Genomic DNA, 19,356 nt, shown 5'->3' on the forward strand with positions numbered 1-19,356 from the left:
TAAAGATCTTTGAAGGTGGTTGGCTTGGACCAGGGCAGTTCGGTGTAGCTCACAGTCAGCTTGCCCTTTCCCCCCGCCCCTCCCTGCCCTTGCCACGGGCCCACTGCAGGTTGGGAGGGTAGAACAGAGTGGGCCGAAACAGGAGCTGCCTGAGAACTGTCAGGCACTGTGACACACAAGGGCAGAGGTAGCGGGGTCAAGGTCCAGGATTTGAGGTTGAGCCAAAGAACATAGTTGAGGTTTGCGCCCCGATGGCTGATGTGTCTGAGGAGTCACAGCTGTGCTGTGTCCTCGGATCAGGGTACTAGGGCAAGGGTCCTCTCTTACACCCCCTCCACTGCCAGGATTAAATTAGATGTTTGGGTGTTAGAGGTGAAGTGTGGACTAATTTTCAGAGCAAGGAAAGTTTTGACTGATGGCAGCCAAGTGCTAGATTCTCTGTCCAGCTCCTGTGTTGTCCCACATTTCAGCCCGTCAGTGTAGTAACGTTATTCTCAGAGCTTCTCCTCTAAGATCCTTTAATCCCCATCAGCCAGTGCAAGAACACCTGCAGGACTGAGAATTTCTCCCTCAGATTTTCCCTCATGACCTGGTGTTAACTAAAAAAAGGCCCAAAGGGCAAATGTGGGATTCCTGTTCCTGAAATAAATCCTCATGATGGTATTGGGAACGGTGTAACCATACGCTCTGGGTCGTGTAGCTTTCCCCCTTGACTTTACAGAGAGATGACAAAAGAGGTGCTGGAAGGCAGTAAGTGGGAGGGGCACAATGTTGTGGGAGGTACAGACAGGAGTGGCCCCCCTTGGGAGGGTGGAGAGAGTCAGAGAGACTCTGTTGAGGGAGGTGGGTGGTGAGCAGGTAATGCACCTTTTGATGATTCTTTGGCTAAGGACTTTCTCAAGCTTTTGAAGTCTAATGTTTGTCATCTCTGAAAGTAACAGAAAAGCATTAGTGTGTGAAAAAACAGACGTGTTTGATATGTTGGACTGCCTTTCTCTCCAGTCATAATCTAACACTCAAGCTGCTCACGTGTTTAAGACTCCATATGTGCAAATGCCATGTAAGACTGGCCAAAACACTAAAGAACGTATGACATGGTGTCTTAGGGTCTTGCCGGCTAATTGGGATATGATATGCAACAATCCCATGGAACTGCACATGGAATGCACAAGTAATGAATTTATTGGGCATTCCATGTGTGAGATGAGACCTCGTTCAACCCTGAATGAGGAGGAGAATTGAGCTCACCAATTATTACGTCTAATTTGGCCTAATAACTAAAGAAGATACTTGTGATCAAGATCACAGTGTTGCTCTAACTTGAATTTATATTTTCAGATGAAATAAGCATTGTCTATAATTGAAAATAGTTTTCAATATAATCAAAAAGGCAGTTGATTCATGTCAGCTTTCCAAGAAGGAGCATCAGACTCAACTCAATTTTATATTGACATTGTGCTTTTGACTATTAATGTTCATTTTCATTGTGTAAATGTTATTATAATGTTGTTCAGGTCAGCCAGCTGAGATGGAACCCTTCAGCTTTTGACGCTGAAATGTTGAAAATAAAACTTAATTCTATGCTTAGAAAACCCTAAAGACTCTGTCAAAAGGCTCCTGGGACTGATAAATGACTTTAGTAAAGTTTTAGGATACAGTCAGTAGCATTTCTGTATACCAATAATGTTCAAGCTGAGAGAAAATCAAGAACACAATCCCAGTTACAATAGGCACACACAGAGAAAAATATCTAGGAATACATTTAACCAAGAAGGTGAAAGATCTTTTCAAGGAGAACTATGAAACATAGCTAAAAGAAATCACAGATGACATAAACAAATGGAAAAACATTCCATGCTCATGGGTGGGAAGAATCAATATCCTTAAAGTGGCCATACTGCACCTGTGCTCTGCATCCTTTCCATTCCTGCCTTTCTAGAGATCTTACTCCATCAGTTATCTCATGGCCTGTCTGTAAGTTGCCGTTTCTTCTCTTTTGAACATTTCCTTTTAGAACCAGGCGAGGTGGCTCACGCCTGTAATCCCAGCACTTTGGGAGGCCAAGGTGGGCGGATCACCTGAGGTCGGGAGTTCGAGACCAGCCTGACGAACATGGAGAAACCCCGTCTCTACTAAAAATACAAAATTAGCTGGGCGTGGTGGTGCATGCCTGTAATCCCAGCTGCTCCGGAGGCTGAGGCAGGAGAAATGCTTGAACCCGGGAGGTGGAGGTTGTGGTGAGCCGAGATCTTGCCACTGAACTCCGGCCTAGGCAACAAGAGCGAAACTCCGACTCAAAATAAAATAAATAAATAAATAAATAAAATAATAAAAATAATATAAAAAAGAACATTTCCTTTTGGAATGCAAATACGCTTAAGTCTGTTCCATCTTTATGAAAAAGTAGTGCCCCTGGGTTCTGCATTTTCCTGCCTAACTCATCTCCTTAGTCCAGACTGGGACTGGCTTCTTGAAATTTTAGACTGAATTTTCTCTTTCTGGATTTTTCTAACCTTTCTTTCCCACCTCCAGCCTCCGCAACCTGACCTTTGGGTCAGTTCATCCAGTTCCTTAACTGCCACCCCACTGAGTCGCAATACAGCCCCTGCGCCCGCTCCGGCTCCTTCTCCTGGTCTTCGCGCCTCCTCACCTGGAGGACAGGCAGACCTCAGTACATCCAGACCTTTCAGCCCCCCTCAGTGGAGCCAGCTCCCGGGGCTCCGTGTCCCTGTGAAGGACCCTGTGCTCGGTTCCCCTGCAGCCAGCTTGTTCCGCCCTCTCCTCTCCGCTCTGTGTACATTTGGCAATCTAATCTGCTCCATCTTTCCCTCATAATTAAATTCTATTGCTACTCTCACTCCGCAGCACTGCTTCCTTCATTTGCGGTGCACACTGGATTTGTTTCCAGACGCATTTTTACAGCAGTTCCTTAAGCGGTATTTCTCTGTCCAGGCTGGCCCCACCTTTCACCTTGCCTGCACGCCTTGCCTGAGGGATCTTTGTGAATTGTGGTTCCTCTGTTTATCAGTTGTGTACTTAACACCTCTGGCTGCTTTTCGTGCCATTCTGTGTGGTTACGTGTGGGTGTATTTTGTCTCTCGGTGAAATTGTGATCTCCTGGATCACAAGCCTGACTTGGGTTTCTTCTTGTGTTAGTTCCTCTCTGCCCTCTGGTTCCCAGGAGAGTTTCCTATTGTTCGCTGTCGCTTTTACCTGCGCTGCCTCAGTGAGCCCTTCATTGCTTCCCCTCACTGTGTGGAGGCACCTCCCTGACTCTTAGTTGATTTAACTGAAAACAGCAGATAATATCACCTACTTCTCAGGGATTTTCCTGAAAAATTCCACATCGTGTATATCACGTGTCCAGCATACTGCAGTGTCTGGCATATAGATGACTTTCTTAAATACAAGCGGTTCTTAAAATCACTCTTTTTCTCGGCCCTTGCTTTTCCCACTGCCTTTTCTCAGTCCTTCTTGGTAGCCCTGTGTGCTCCGACCGCCGACCTCCGGTTTGTTCAGAACACAAGCCCAGCCTGGCCTCAGCAGACCTTGTCCGTGCCTCCTTGCCAGAATTGCCTCGGTTAGACCCCAGTCCTCTATCCTTCCAGCCTGGCCTGCCCACGGCAGGTGTTCCTGTCTCAGTCTCCCAATCTGCACTTAAGAGTGGGTGCCCAGCGGGAAACCCGCTGTCCTTGGAGCAGAATCCTTAGTGGGTCACGCTGTTCCCAGCCTCCTCTCTCCTGCCTGATGACTCACCAACTTTAATCATGATGAAAACAGAAGCGGTTCCTCATTTCATCCCCTTTCTGTCTAAACAAGGCACAGTCGTGGCATTCCTACCTCCCCCGACTTTCTTGTCCTGCTCTACCTCCTTCCCCTCTTCATAGTTATTATCATCTAGTATGATTTCAGAAAGAGATACTTTACGTCCTGAAAAGGAAATTCCAGCCTTCTGCAGGATGATAGGGCTGCATTCGTTTTTGGGAGGAGCTGGGGATTGTTGGAGGAACAGAGAGAGGCACCTTCCTGGTTTAACCTGCTAATTGTCCTAGAAATGAGATAGCCTTATTTGAACACATTCCTATTCTCTCTCTGTCTTCCTTACTTGAAGTGTAAGTAAAAGGAATTCACCCTATCCCAAATGTAAGTTCTTCACCTATGCCTGAATTATATTTTAAAAATGGAATTTTTCTATCTATACCTATACATAAAATAGAATCTGAAAGATGTGTACATGTGCATTTTGTTTTTGATAGTCTGAATTTGTATTTAGCCCTGCAGGTGCAGGAAGATGGTTCTGTGGAAATTCCTATTTGTTGAAACTCTTTGTGAAACTTTGAGATACCCAGAACCTTTCCAGCCAACAGAGTTTAGTCAGATACCAAGTTTTTGTGCTGTGAACATGCTTCCAAATTACTTGACAGTCACTGAGAACACTATCAGTATTTTAATATAGATGCTTCTTAATACTTTAAATATTAATCGTAAGCCAAATGATGACCATGTCTGGCTTTTTAGTACTTTTATAAAATGCAGTAAAATACTTTATGCATTCTGATATGCTTGGAACCTAATTATAGCCTGAGTCTATATCCTCTTTTTAATTGCCTAAACTGTTTGCTTGTCTACCTATTTATTTATTTTTTTGCCTTTTGTATGTATTTTGTTGTCTCCAGTTTTAAGGTAACTTCATTGGTATTTAACGGTATTCCCAGGGGGGAAAAAAGCATTTTTTTGAAAGAATACTGTGTGCACTATATTGAGATGTTTGTTTGGAGTTTACATCACAAGGCATATCGAGACCAAAGAAGGAACTGTATTTTAAAAATAGAGTGTGGCCTTGTGACATGAAGTCATTTAAGATGATTAATTGCTGGGGCTCTGAAGAGCAGAAAGAATTCCCATTCATGTTCATTTCCCATAGTTTCTAAAGGTCTAAGTTCTGGGGTGGAATTGAAGATACATCCTGATGTGGTTCAGATGCTTTTCCTACATTTAGAATCTGTGTCTCTGAAATGGTGATTGAAAGTACCAGGGGTGCTGGGAAATAGTTGAGCAGATCTGAAGTCTGGAACCAGACAGTCAGATCAGGACTGCTTTTTAGTTCCTGGTAGGGGTATGAAGCCCCTGTAACAGGCTGCTTATCTGCAGTTCCAGCTGGAAGCTGAATGTCAAGTTCAGAGCTCTTCAGAAGGAGGAGAGATTAAAGAGGAAAATGGTGGCATTCGGAATCAAGGGTGGACACGACTTCTCGTTTCGTTAAAGGAAATATGTATCAGAAGTAACCTTGTCTATTTTCTCTGGGAAGAGTTTAGTCATTGGGGAAAAAATATGTGAGTTTATCGTTTTAGACACTAGACTCAGAGGATTTGTGGAATCAATTCGGTGATGGACAGTGAATTATCAAACAATTTGAGAAGTTGTTTTAAAAAGTTCTTTCTATGCAGTCCTGTATTATGTACAGTGTGGATTCTTTTTCTTTGTTCATAAATGATCTTTGCTGGCCTCAGGTTGCCTAGATCTAGTAGTGTTTTACCTGCTCTGCTGTGTGCTTTGTTTTTGTGTCTGAGACCGTGATTCAGTCAGTGGTTAGGATGCACATTAAAATGTTTATTGTGCAGCCAAATTTCTTACTATCCGTAGCTTCTGGGGAAATGAGGATTTTGCAATTGAAATTCTAGCAGAATGGATTCACAAAAAGCCAATAAGAACTGCATTCCCTTAACTTATTAAAGTATATTTTGTTGAGCCCTGAATTCTGTTTCTTTATTTGTAGAATGCCTCTTGCTATAGTCTTGGCAGCATTTTAGGATTCTAAGTTCAGAATTAATCTATGAAAAATGTTCAAAATAACAAGGAAGTAGTATCTAAAATGAAAGTTTCAAAATACACAATCGGCCATCCTTCACTGCCATCTTAACTGCAGCTTTGTAGCAAGTTCTGTTTAATTATGTACATGATGATTTTCCCCAGCAGCCCAAAAAGAAATGGCAAAAAAAAAAAAAAAAAAAAGGTGTCACTTTGAAAAAGCAGAATTTGAAGCATGCCTTGCTGCCTGGCCTGTATCCCCAAGATGAACAACTGCAGTGAACTGCTGTGTTCTGCTTACTGAAGTCTTCCAAATGTGTATTATTTAGTCAGTGGATTGATTAATTACAAATCCCCTTGAAGGGTAGCCATGTGGCTCTTAATCTGTTTTTGGGTCTTAGACCTCTTTGAACATCTAATGAAAGCTATTGATAATATCCTCAGGGAATTAGGGTATCCTCAGGGAATAATAATATCCTTGGAGAAATGCCTATATTCATTTGCACCCAAAATTTCATGTAACATTCAAGAGGATTCTAGAATGCCCGAAGACATCATGACCCCACTCTGACTCCACTATTAAAAACAGCTATATTAAGGTGTAGTTTGGGCAAGAATAGAAAAAGAGGCAAATATGTATGTATGGTGAGTGTATGTGTGTGCATGTATTAGTGTATATAATATTTTAAGTTCTCTGTTTTCTGTGATTAAAACAAAAGAAAGCCAGAAGAAAATCTAACATTCTTGTTAAGTGCCACTGTTAACTCAGGTAAAAATCTTAAAGTCTCTCAAGGAAAAAGCAAGGAAGGAGCTCCATAACCTCTCATAGTCTTCCATTGTCTTGCAGTAAATAGACTTTTATGATGAAAAGACTTATTGCAAGATTCCTGGAAGGGCATTAGAGCTGTTATAATGCAAGAGAAAGTTGGAAGGATGCAGCCTGTGGTTGTTCATGAGCTTCCCATGAAGTCTTTGAAAGTGTTGATAGATATTGTTACCATTATCAAGGTGAAAATTAGCATTATGGAAAATTTGAGAATGTCTTTCAAGTCTGAAATGTGGGCACCACCTTAAAATCCTCTGCCTCCCTTGTCCTCTGCCTCCAGCCAGGCATCAGGCACTGCCCATTTTACCCCCTAAGTATGTACTGAATCTGGCCACTTCCCCCATTCCCAGTCCTGCTTGCACCAGCTGAGGACCTCATTATCACTTGTCAAGGCTGTTGCAACTTTCTAAATGTAATAGAACTTGGCAGTTAAGTGCACAGGCCAGGGTTTGAATTTGAATTCCAGGTTTTTTACTGACCAGTGTACAAACAGAGCAACTTGTGAACAACTGTGAGCCTTAGTTTCTTCATGTTTGAAATGGGGATTGTCATAGTTCTAGTATAGGGTTTTTTGTTTGTCTGTTTGTTTGTTTTGTTTTTTTGACAGAGTCTTGCTCTGTTGCCAGGCTGCAGTGCAATGGTGTGATCTTGGCTCACTGCAACCTCCACCTCCCAGGCTCAAGAGATTCTTCTGCCTCAACCTCCCAAGTAGCTGGGATTACAGGCACACGCCACCACACCCAGCTAATTTTTGTATTTTTTGTAGAGACAGGGTTTCACCATGTTGGCCAGGATGGTCTTGATCTCTCGACCTTGTGATCCGCCCACCTTGGCCTCCCAAAGTGTTGGGATTACAGGTGTGAGCCACCACACCAGGCCCCAGGGGGTTTTATTTTAAGGCTTACGTAGTTGACTTAGACACTGTACATGGCATATGGCAGATTCTTAATTATTGCAGATACTTAAAGCCTTTTTAATATCTTCTACTTCTAGTTTTGCCACCTTTCTAATTAATTTCCCACAGCGCTGGTAATAAGATGCAAGAATATTTTTTGCATCTTTTGCTGGTGCTTTATTAATTAAGAATGAAATAAAAGTTTCTTAGCAGGACATACAAGTCTTATCATGGCCTGCATCCTGCCTGCTCACTCAGTGTCACCGTCACTTGATTATGTGTATGTGTTGATTTTTTAAGAATTACTATGCCATTTAACATTTTTAACAAGATAGAAGAATATAAAAATAAAGGGGTCTCTCTCTGTCTGCTCTCCTCTCTAGATGAACCACTCAAAATAATCTGATGTAAATCTTTCTAGATCTCTATATATGTAGTTATGTAGTTATATAGATATGTAAATCATGTTTATATAAATAGCTGTTTGGCTTTTTTTTTTTTTTTTTAATAAAAAGTGACAACACACCATATGCTTATCTAACACTTGCTTGATAGTGATCGTAGTTGTCATTCTGCCTCGGCAGATCCAGAGATGTGTCTTTTTTTTTTTTTTTTGAGACAGAGTCTTGCTGTATCACCCAGGTTGGAGTGCAGTGGTACAATCTTGGCCCACTGCAACCTCTGCCTCCCAAGTTCAAGCAATTCTCCTGCCTCAGCCTCCTAGGTAGCTGGGATTACAGGTGCCCACCACCATGCCTGGTGTAATTTTGTAAAAAATTACAAAATAATTTTTTGTATTTTCAGTAGAGACGGAGTTTAGCCATGTTGGCTAGGCTCTTCATGAACTCCTGATCTCAGGTGATCCACCCACCTCGGCCTCCCAAAGTGCTGGGATTGCAGGCATGAGCCACTGTGCCCGGCCTGTTTTGCTTTTTTTAAGCAGCTGCATTGTATTCCATGGTCATGTCTATTTCCTATCCATCTAAAAGTATTTTTGTATATGATATTGTGGTGGGAATCTACCTTAATTGTTCTTTCCAAATTGGTAGTCATGTGTTCTGATGCCATATTCTTTGCTCTGCAGTCTGCAGGGCCACCTTTATTTATATTAAATCCCCACATTTAGGAGTGTCTTTTATAGACTCCCCATGGCACTGTTTTCACACTTTTGACAGCTGGGGATTACTTGATGGCCACAGGTGGTACATATTCAACCACCAATTTTAGATATTTAAAACATTTATTGTGTTTATAATTATGAAATAAAAAGTTAAAAATTATGAAGTCTTTAATTAGCAAGGGGAATGGTGATGCTTATAACTTTCGGTAATATTCTAGCATCCTGACCAATCACTCAAATAGGAAAGCCAGATACACTTACACTGTGGCCTTGGGCATGTCATCTGTAAAATGTGCATAATAACACTTACTGCGTAGGGTTTTTATAATGATTTAATGTGTTAATATTTGGAAGTACTTAAAACAGTATCTGGAGCAATGTTAAAAGGCATCTATGTATAGCTTGATAAAGAACAGCTTAGACTCTATAACTATTCTTTCTCAATCTTATATTCTTCATTTCTGTTACTGAGAAGATTGGATCTAACCGTTCTAGGTTTCTGGCTACAACAGCAAGTGCTTGGCAGTTTCTCACACAGTTGTCAATCATGCTGTTTATTCAGACCAAACATAAACTCAGATTCCTTTTGCTTCATCAAATGCAGAGTCGACAAGACTCTCACACTCCAAACCTGACAGGTTGAGTCTCCCTACTTTAGCAAAGCCTGCAAGGGCCTTCCTAACTTTCTCTTTGGTTGTATTCATCTTGGAAAATATTTCTTCATGTTCTCTTCTGTAGCATTTGAATTATTTTTGACATTACTGATAACATGATTTTTTTTTTCCATTGAGTAAAGAAAGTCATCAAATTTTGTCAAAGAGTTAAATTCTCTGTGGTCAAGCTGTTTCTATCACAGTTCACCTATGTAAGACTCCCTGATATCTCACCCTTCAAACTTAAAATAGTGACATTTTGTCCCCGAGGGACACATTGGAACAATTTTAGATGTGGAAGATGTTGCTGAGATAAACCATTTGAGCAGGCTGCTGAGTTCACGGTAAAGGTTTTTGTGTAGTAAGAAATTTTGTTTTTGTCATCTGCATATAAAATTCCACCTGCGAACATCTTTCCCTTTGAGAGCCATCGTGTGAAGGTTTAGAAATCAGTGGCCTGAGGTCCTTGCCCAATTCTTTGTATAACATGCTAAAACGTGTGCCTCGGTGGCCAGGATTTGATTGCAGGCCACTTTCCCCCACCCCTCTCAATGCTGAATTAAAATGAGGAAAATATTGTTGACTGCCTACCCGTGCCTATGAATAAAATAGAATATCAAGGGGCATTCAGATGGAATCTTGCAGTTATCACTTGAGTACACTTCTGTGATATACCCCTAGCTGATGCTCTGCTAGCACTGATGGCTGCGGACCTTCCCCATTCTATTGTGGTTCACAAAATAATCATGACAAAGCATCATCTCTTTGCTCTCATCACGTGGAGCGGATGGCACACATGTAATAATTATTGCTTTTAGGAATTTCGCCTGTGGCTTGTCTTCAGTTTCCTTAGGCATGGTGATGGTTTCTTTTTTTTTTTCTTAAGTTATGGCTCATTTTACAAGCATTTTAAATAATAGTATATAATTTGTACCTGCTTTTGCCAAGAGGTGTGGAACTTTGAATAATGTTTCTTTTCCTTTATTAGTGACAAAATAAATCAATTTCATATGAGAAAATGTTATTTTGTGGCTGTTTGGGGAAAGAAAATGACGAAGCAAACTTTTGTACTCAAGAGCACGGGCGTTTCTTTGGAAATGTCCTTGGGACCTTCCGTGGCCTCGAGCCAGGTTTTGTTTTGCCTGTTTAGTTGCCACTTCTGTCCCTTTATGTGGAACACACAGCTGGCAGGTTTTTACAAGACACAGGTCCTTAGTTGTAGTCGGCTACTAAACTGGCCGTGTGTCCTAGAGAAAGTTTATTCACCTTTCTGGGCTTGAATTGGCCTGTAAGTTTTTCCAGGTCTCTGAACCTTATGATTTTTTATGACTGAATTTAATGGGCCTATTGTTTGCTTTAAGCGTGTGATTCTAGTTATCTTTTCTTACCAGAAAATATAATCTTATAAGCACAGCTATCAATTATACTCCTGAAATACAAGATTTTTAAAAAGGAAAAAAATTTTTAAATCTGTCAGGTCATGAATAAACCATTGAACAGAGAAGAGAGACTGATGAAAGGCAGCGATATTTCTCACTAAATGTTGCCTTTTAGATTGCTAAAATGAACGTTTTATTTTTTATTTGAAACCCTCCAAGATATGCTGAGTCTGTTTTAGCTATGTGGTGTTACTTGCAACATTATAGAAAGCTCCCAAATGTTCCATTGGGAAACCATTTTGAAAGGCTGACAAGAGTAGCACTGATCATCTTCACTTCTGGCTGGGAAGTTTTGTCAATGTTTCAAATTAATCAATTACATGTGATAAGACAGTGTGGTTTGCTCAACATAACACTGTTTCCTCCCTACCCCTAATTTTGTAGTGTTTCAGTTGTGTTAAAACATGAACAATATTCTTTCAGTTTCTATGTCTTCTTAAGTTTCCTGTCAGCATTAGTAATATTCTCTCCCTGTGGTCTACCTTTTTCTTTGCATTTTGTCAGTGTTGTGTGCATGTGTATTTGTCTATGTGTATGGCACTTTTGAAGTTAACCGAGAAATTTCAAAGCAGCGAACAGGAGGTAGTCACACAAAACTTGTTAAATACAATCTGCTGGAAAACACAGTAGATGTGAGAAGAAGTCTGGGAGAGTTAAACACACACATGACATTTATTTTTGCAGAAATAAAATATTCCTGAGAAATCATTCATTCTTGCCATTTCCTCTTGGGGTTTGTCATCTTTTAAGTTTTTCCTTAGAAGCTTCTAAAATGATCTCAGAATGTAAGAAAAATTTAATGATATTTTACAAGCCAATTCATAGGTTTTGAAATTATTTCACGCTTATATAAAAAAAGGCTTGCATCCAAGTCTGGAAGAAGGCTGAATGAGCTGTGGTCCCTATACACAGTGGAGTACAATGCAGCCGTGAAAAAGAGTGTGCGTAACAGTTGGGAATGGACATGGAGTGGTTTCCAAGAGACATTAGTAATGCAAAATGCCGCGTGCAAAAGAGCATGCATAGTATGCTGCCTTGTGTGTGAGCAAGAAGGGGAAATAAGAAAAACCTACATATAACTGCTTATCTTTACAAAAAGAAGCTTCGGACGCATAAACCAGAAAACAGTGAAGTTGGTGACCTCCACGAGGTGATGTGAGGGAATGCGGTAGATAGAATGTGGGAGGAAGAGATAACATTTTTGAGTCACTTTTGCTAATTTTAACTTTTGGAAGCATGTTCATGTTCTACATATTTAAAAAATCATTAAGAACTGAAAGCAAATTGAACAAATTTGAACTCAATTGTATTTCAAATGGATATTGTAACTTTACTGAAGAGAGAACAAATAGGAGCCCAAGTAGTTCATGAACACAGTTTTTAACTCTATACTCCATTCTTGGATGACATAGGAGGGAGGGAAAACTGCAAAGAAATCTTGAGCTTTTAAAATAGGTTTTCTTATTATGACAGTATGGGTGAAACAGTTCTGAAACTGTAAGAGACCTTGTAGGATTTGGTAAATGAGTACATGTGTCGACTTTGTTCAAGGAGAAACACAAAATGGATGCAGGAGGGCAGAACAGACCTTTTGGGGAGGGATTAGACTTAGACATATCTGTTTGAACTTATGATTTATAAAATAGATATGTATGTTTGTATGGGTGTACATGTGTACATGTCTATGTATGAATGTATGTATATGTGCCTTTTGTATGTAACTAGTGAAGACATTGGACAACACTGTGATTGAATGGTCAAAACTACCATCAGCGTGAGGGACAGAGAGGTATCATGTGCCCCTGGGTGTGACACCCTGAGAAGGATGTACCACCTGAATCAAATCTTGAGAAAGCATCAGACAGACCCAAAATGAGGAATGTTCTAGTCAAAAAATCAGAGGAAGGGCCTGTAATCCCAGCACTTTGGGAGGCCGAGGCCAGTGGATCACCTGAGGACAGGGGTTCTAGACCAGCCTGATCAACATGGTGAGACCCTGTCTCTACTAAAAAAAAAAAAAAAAAAAAAAAAAAAAAAAAAAAAAAAAAAAAAAAAAAAAAAAAAAAAAAAACTAGCCAGGCATGGTGGCGCACACCTGTAATCCCAGCTACTCTGGATGCTGACGCAGGAGAATCGCTTGAACCTGGGAGCTGGAGGTTGCAGTGAGCTCAGATGGCACCATTGCGCTCCAGCCTGGGTGACAGAGTGAGACTCCATCTAAAAAATAAAAAAAGAAAAAAATCAGAGGAGGGGAAATTCTGCATTCTTAAAAGCATGTCAGGCTATACAAGACAATGACACGGTATGGGCAAAGTTTCTGATTAAAAAGACTGAAGAGGCTCCTCAACTCGTAACATCTGACCCTAGACTGGCTCCTGCTTTGCAGGCGGTGTGTGGGGGTGAATGCTGGAAAGCATATTATTGGACAAATGGACAAAATTGGAATATGAATGGAAGATTAGAAAAAGTATTGTATAAATGTTAAATTTACAGAAGTTTATAACTGAATTATGGTTTTGTAACTCAGTTATAATAGAATGTTCTATTCTTAGGGAAAATACACTACTCTTAGGGAAAATTATTTTGGGGTAAATAAAGGGCCTTCAAAATGTTCAGAAAAAAATTTATATCCATATATTTCTCTATCTATGTATATGCTCACAGAGACATATGAGAAATAGAGTAAGTAAAAATGGTAAAGCAAAGCAGGTGAAATATAACAATGAGTGAATCTAGGCAGAGGCTATCTATGCATGTACTCTCTACACTGTCTTGTTGTTGCAACTTTTAAATTTCCCAGTGGAATAATTTTATTTTTATTTTTATTTTTTTAGGTGGAGTCTCGCTCTGTCATCCAGAATGGAGTGCAGTGGCCCAATCTTGACTCACTGCAACCTCTGTCTCTTGGGTTCAAGCTATTCTCCTGCCTCAGCCTCCAGAGTAGCTGGGATTACAGGCACACGCCATCACACCAGGCTCATTCTTGTATTTTTAGTAGAGATGGGGTTTTGCCATGTTGGCCAGGGTGGTCTCGAAGTCCTGACCTCAGGTGATCCACCTGCCTTGGCCTCTCAAAGTGCTGGGATTACAGGCGTGAGCCACTGTGCCGGGCCCCTGGAATAATTTTTACAAAGAATAAATTTTAACCCCAAAATAGACATTCAGATGTTAAGCAATATTAAATAATAATACAATTAGTGATTAAATGCAGCTCTAGATCTAATAGATCTCGATTGTAGTCATCATTTTCCATTAGTATATGATTATTTGCAATTAAGAATAAACTGACTAATAATGCTGAATCTGTTCAAAACTGTGTGCTTAAAGAAAATAATGATGAATTGGAGCAAATTAGGAAGTCTGCTGTGAAAATATTACAGTAAAAATAGCAATAAACATTTAAAGGTATCTAGAAATAAATATAGCAAAGTAGTTTGGCAGTTTTATGTGAAAATTGAAAAACATTTTTGACAGATGAAAGTGATTAGATTAAATGGGAAAGAGAACAAGTTTCTGAATTTAAAAAACTTAATATGGAAATGATTGCTTTCTAAATAGAAAGACTCATTATAAACAAATAAAACTGTGTGACATAGGCAAATAAGTCAATGGAACACAAGAGAGGGGTCAGAAATAAGACCTACAAGTATGTAGAAATCAGATATGACAGAGCTGACTTTGCTGATCAATTCAAGTATGGACTATTCAAAACGCTTTTCTTGAATGATTTGTTTTCCATGTGAGAAAAGTAGGCCTCTACCTGACACCATAGAAAACTCAATTTCAGTTGTACTACAAATTTAAATATGAAGAAAGAAACTTCAAGAGTCTTAAAAAATACCAGGGCCAGGCGCAGTGGCTCACACCTATACTCCTGGCACTTTGGGAGGCTCAGGAGGTTGGATCATTTGAGGTCAGGAGTTCAAGACCAGTCTGACCAACATGGTGAAACCCCGTCTCTACTAAAAATACAAAAAATAGCCAGGCCATAGTGGCATGTGCTTGTAGTCCCAGCTACTTGGGAGGCTGAGGCAGGAGAATTGCTTGAACCTGGGAGGCGGAGGTTGCAGTGAACTGAGATTGTGTGCTGCACTCCAGTGACAGAGTGAGACCTTGTCTCAGGAAAATAAAAAAAAAAAAAAAAAAGGAAAATACCTATGTAGCTTCAAAGGATTTCATAGGCTGGGTCTGTAGAATGTATAGAAAATAATTGATATATTTCACTACGTTAAAATTATAAGTTTATCTGCAATAAAGTCACTGTAAACACAGTGAAGAGCCAAGTCACAGACTGAGAGTAGGTAATCCATATAATAAAGTGATGTTATCCAGGGTACAGGAAGGAAAAATGGGCAAAAGGAATAAATAGGAAGTTCTTAGAACACGTAACTTCACGCAGGTACTATTTCAAAGCATATTAATATAATGAAACCATCCTTGAGCGCTAACTACATGTAAGAACAGTCTTCCATCTTTAGCCAGATCACTGAGTTTCTAAACTATACAGTAAATTTTTTCAAAAAATTCTTGTTTGGGCTGGGTGTGGTGGTTCACACCTGTAATCCCAGCACTTTGGGAAGCCAAGGCGGGTTGATCACGAGGTCAGGAGTTCAAGACCAGTCTAGCCAAGATGCTGAAACCCTGTCTCTACTAAAACTGCAAAAATTAGCCGGGCACAGTGGCAGGTGCCTGTAATCCCAGCTATTCAGGAGGCTGAGGAGGAGAATCACTTAAACCTGGGAGGTAGAGGTTGCAGTGAGCCAAGATTGTGCCAATACACTCCAGCAAGACTCCACCTCAAAAAAACAACAACGAAAAACTTATTTGATTTGTTTTTGACAAATTATAATCATATATAATCCTGAGGTAGACAGTGATGTTATGCTCTATGTACACAGTGTGGAATGATTGAATCAAGCATACTCACATCCATCATCTTAAATACTTACCATTTATTCCTCCTTTCTAACTGCTACTTTGTACCGTTTGACCAGCATCTCCCCATTCCCTCAACTTCCAGCCTCTGGTGGACATCATTCTACTCTGTTTCTATGAGTTCAGTTGTTTTAGACTTCACCTAGAGGTGACACCAAATGTTTTCATGTAAAACTGTGAAAAATCTCAGTGGCTAATGTTATGTCGTGAAATTTTGTAGGATCAGTCCTTTCCAGAGCATGAAAATGGTTTTCAGATTGGAATGAGATTAGAAGGCATTGATCCCCGACATCCATCGGTATTCTGTGTGCTTTCTGTAGCGGAGGTAAGAGGTGGTGTTATTGTCTTGGGCTAATTGCATAGTGACAGAAAGATAATTTTCTAGAAAATAACAAATCTGTTTGATATTTATTATGAATAAGTTCCAATGCATTATGGATTTATTTTAGTCAGCGATAAGTGAAACTATATTTCTTAGTGAATTTTTTTCCTTCTCTGAAGATGAATTTTCTAGTAAGTCCTTCATCAACTAGCATTTACTCTTGACTTAATTGGTAAATAATTTTCACTTGAGGTTGATAACAATCTGTGAATCCCAGTGTTTTCTTTCACCTATTAACAGAGACGTACTTATTCACATTTTAGCTGAACTAATGAGAAATGTGTGTGAATAATATTAATGCATATGAATTATATATTTATATAAATGCATGCACTTTATGAAAATTATTTAGAGTGGAGAGCTCTTGATGAATGGCTTATAAAATGTAATAATTACTAAACATATTATTAAATCAATAAAAGATCTTTATATTTCTGATAGCATTGAACATAACAATCACATTTATTTACTTTACTGATTGACTATGGCTATTAAAGTTGTACCACATGTCTAGAGGATGTATTTCTCAGACCGCTTTATTATTCTCTTTATTGAGTATGCTGGATACACATGTTAGAGTTGAAACAAGGCCATGCCTATTTTAGTTTTGCTTTGTACTTTAGCTTACACTGTATTGGAATATGAATCCAGGCCAGAGGGCAGAAGATAGGGTTGCTGAAGGGAATATTTGACAGGAATTGAATTAATACATAAACCAGTTAATTAATGAATACATAAACTGACCCTCAGATTCCTAGATTGGGTAAAAGGGTCACTATTTTTGCAGAATGCACTAGATACCTATAAGACAGGGTCTAATTTCATGACCATTTTGTCTTAATCAGAGGCCATTCATAAATTTGTTCTTTAATGGAGGTATTTGGGTAGAAGGGTTGGCTCTTATATGTTGATAGTACTGACAAAATATATGAATATTTTGTGAATTTTGTGTCTATTCCAAATACATGGCACTTAACAAATGATTGTAAACTTCCTGTCTTGCAGGTTTGTGGTTACCGTCTAAGACTTCATTTTGATGGTTATTTAAGTTGCTATGATTTTTGGACCAATGCTGGTTCCCCTGACATTCATCCAGTAGGATGGTGTGAAAAGACCAAACATGAATTGCACATCCCTAAGGGTAAGCCAGGATACATTTACCAACTGGAAAGAGAATCAACTGGCATTTCACTTATATTTTAACAACATTTTATGAAATTCTAACAAGAGATCCTGGTGAGAATTGGTTTCCAAAATGAAATTGTGATCCACAAAGAGTAGTAAGACTATAATGGTACCATTTTTAGAAGTAAGTATCTTAAAGAAAAGCATAAACGACTATTTAGGTCAAATATTCTGATAATGTACAGAGGGTAGAAATAAAATATTATGAAAACATTTTATTTTATATAAAGTTTATTAAACCTTATAAGGAGTGCAGACTAATATTTAAATCATGGTTGAAATGAAATATCTCATCAGTGATACTGCAAGGTGAGGAAACTTGATTCACTGTAAATAATTTGTTTCAAACTTAGGAATCACGGGAATCATGGAACTATGAAAAAATAATCACTATTTTCTTTTGATGGGAACAAAAAATATCATTGTTTGGTTATATGCTAGAGGAATCTGGGCCAGGCAGATGTGACCAAAACCTTTCGATTTGCTGTGTGCTAGTGAGGTGGGGATGTGGTCAAGGATGATGCTGATGGGCTCATATCTTTGCACAGCAAACTTCTGTACATGGTCTCTGGCTTGGGTGTCAGACTGTCTGATGACTGTGGCAACTTCTGGAGTCAATATGTAGTCCTTTATTCTTAGTTATCCACTCAGGGTGTCCCTTGGATCCTCCCCTGAGCCTGATGGCAGAGTCCCTTGAGGTTGTTGGTTTCGAGGAAGCTGGTGACAGGCTCCAGGCTCATTCATTCAGTAGGTGTTTATGGAACCCTTACCACGTGAGGCACTGGGGGCCAACAGCAAGTAAAGCCATGTCTCTCTCTCCATGGGGCTTCATTTCAGAGGAGAAGGATAATGGCGGTGGCAGCAGGGACACTCTTTCAGAAAGCATGGGGGAGAAAGGCCTCTCTGTCGACGTAATGTCCCAAGGAGACGTGGGTGAAATGAGAGAGGAAGCAGTATGGTGTCTGGGTAAGCCATCCCAGGGAAGAACAGGAGCAGGTGCCGGGGGCAGGAGTGTGCTTGGCGAGGATGAGTCATCTCAGAGAGACAGCAGAGAAGCCCAGGTGGGAAGGTCGGGGATGAAGAGGGTGGTGTTCCCAGGCCTGGAAGGCTGTGCAGGGAGTTTGACTCTTGTTCCAAGGCTGGTGCTCAGAACCATATTTTGAGCCTGTACTGTGTGGCCAGCACTGTGTGAGAGCTACGCTGGGGCATGCGAATGGGAGGATGCAGCAGTTTTTAATGGGAGACTTGTAAAGATGTGGCGCAGAAAGCTGGAGCTGTCGACTGGGCTTTGGACTGAGAACGGGTTTCTGTGCATGGCACCCTGGATGGCTGCACCATCAGGACCTCTGATGGTCCCTGTGACGCTGCTTCCTCAGGAGTGGGGGCAGGTAGGGGAACTCTGGTCTCATCCCTTTGCCCATTCAGGAAAGCCTTAATGGGCGATGAGACTCCCATGAAGCCACCAGAGTACTGACTCCGCATCAGAGCATATGAAATTACATAGGCAATGATGTGCGTGCGTGATGGGGAAGCATTGTCAACAGTTTTGAACATAATAAATTTTAAAAAGGTGAAACCATTTGAAGATTTTAATTTAAATCTTTTGTGGGTGCTAAGGACATTGAATTTATGACAGGACACTAATAATAATAATATGAGGTTGGTGCAAAAGTGATTGTGTTTTTTTTCCATTAAGAGTGACTGATAGCATTAGGAGATATACCTAATGTAAATGATGAGTTGATGGGAGCAGCACACCAACATGGCACACGTATACAGATGTAACAAACCTGCACGTTGTGCACATGTACCCTAGAACTTAAAGTACAATTTTAAAAAATCTAAAAATTAAATAAATAAATAAAAGTAATGGCAAAAACCGCAATTCCTTTTGCACCAACCGAATATATTTACTATGCATATGATTATATCTTTTGGGCATTGTGAGTAATCTGTGCTTTTTCTTAGGTTATAGAAAAGATAAGTTTGTTTGGATGGATTACTTGAAGGCCTGCAAATTGCAAAATGCTCCAAAGAAATTATTCAGAAACAGAAGTCCTGTAAGTATTTTCTTCTCAGCATAAATCACATTTACCCATGCTTAAATTGCTTA

The 19,356-nt window shown here is 39.9% G+C and overlaps 1 protein-coding gene across 1 annotated transcript in view; it reads left to right on the forward strand.

Moving 5' to 3' along the window:
• The window catches only part of LOC108521748 (lethal(3)malignant brain tumor-like protein 4), a gene marked incomplete at its 3' end in the record, with an annotated part of 80,137 nt that extends 60,834 nt beyond the window's left edge, over nucleotides 1-19,303 (forward strand). The window contains exons 6-9 of the mRNA XM_017862060.1: nucleotides 15,897-16,001; nucleotides 17,064-17,199; nucleotides 18,081-18,209; nucleotides 19,212-19,303. Of these exons, the coding sequence (XP_017717549.1) occupies nucleotides 15,897-16,001; nucleotides 17,064-17,199; nucleotides 18,081-18,209; nucleotides 19,212-19,303 (462 nt within the window). The remainder of the gene's footprint in view (nucleotides 1-15,896; nucleotides 16,002-17,063; nucleotides 17,200-18,080; nucleotides 18,210-19,211) is intronic.
• Nucleotides 19,304-19,356: the final 53 nt, after the last annotated feature.

The sequence above is a fragment of the Rhinopithecus bieti genome, unplaced genomic scaffold (genome assembly GCF_001698545.2).
Source record: "Rhinopithecus bieti isolate Rb0 unplaced genomic scaffold, ASM169854v2 scaffold_5, whole genome shotgun sequence".
Classification (NCBI taxonomy): Eukaryota; Metazoa; Chordata; class Mammalia; order Primates; family Cercopithecidae; genus Rhinopithecus; species Rhinopithecus bieti.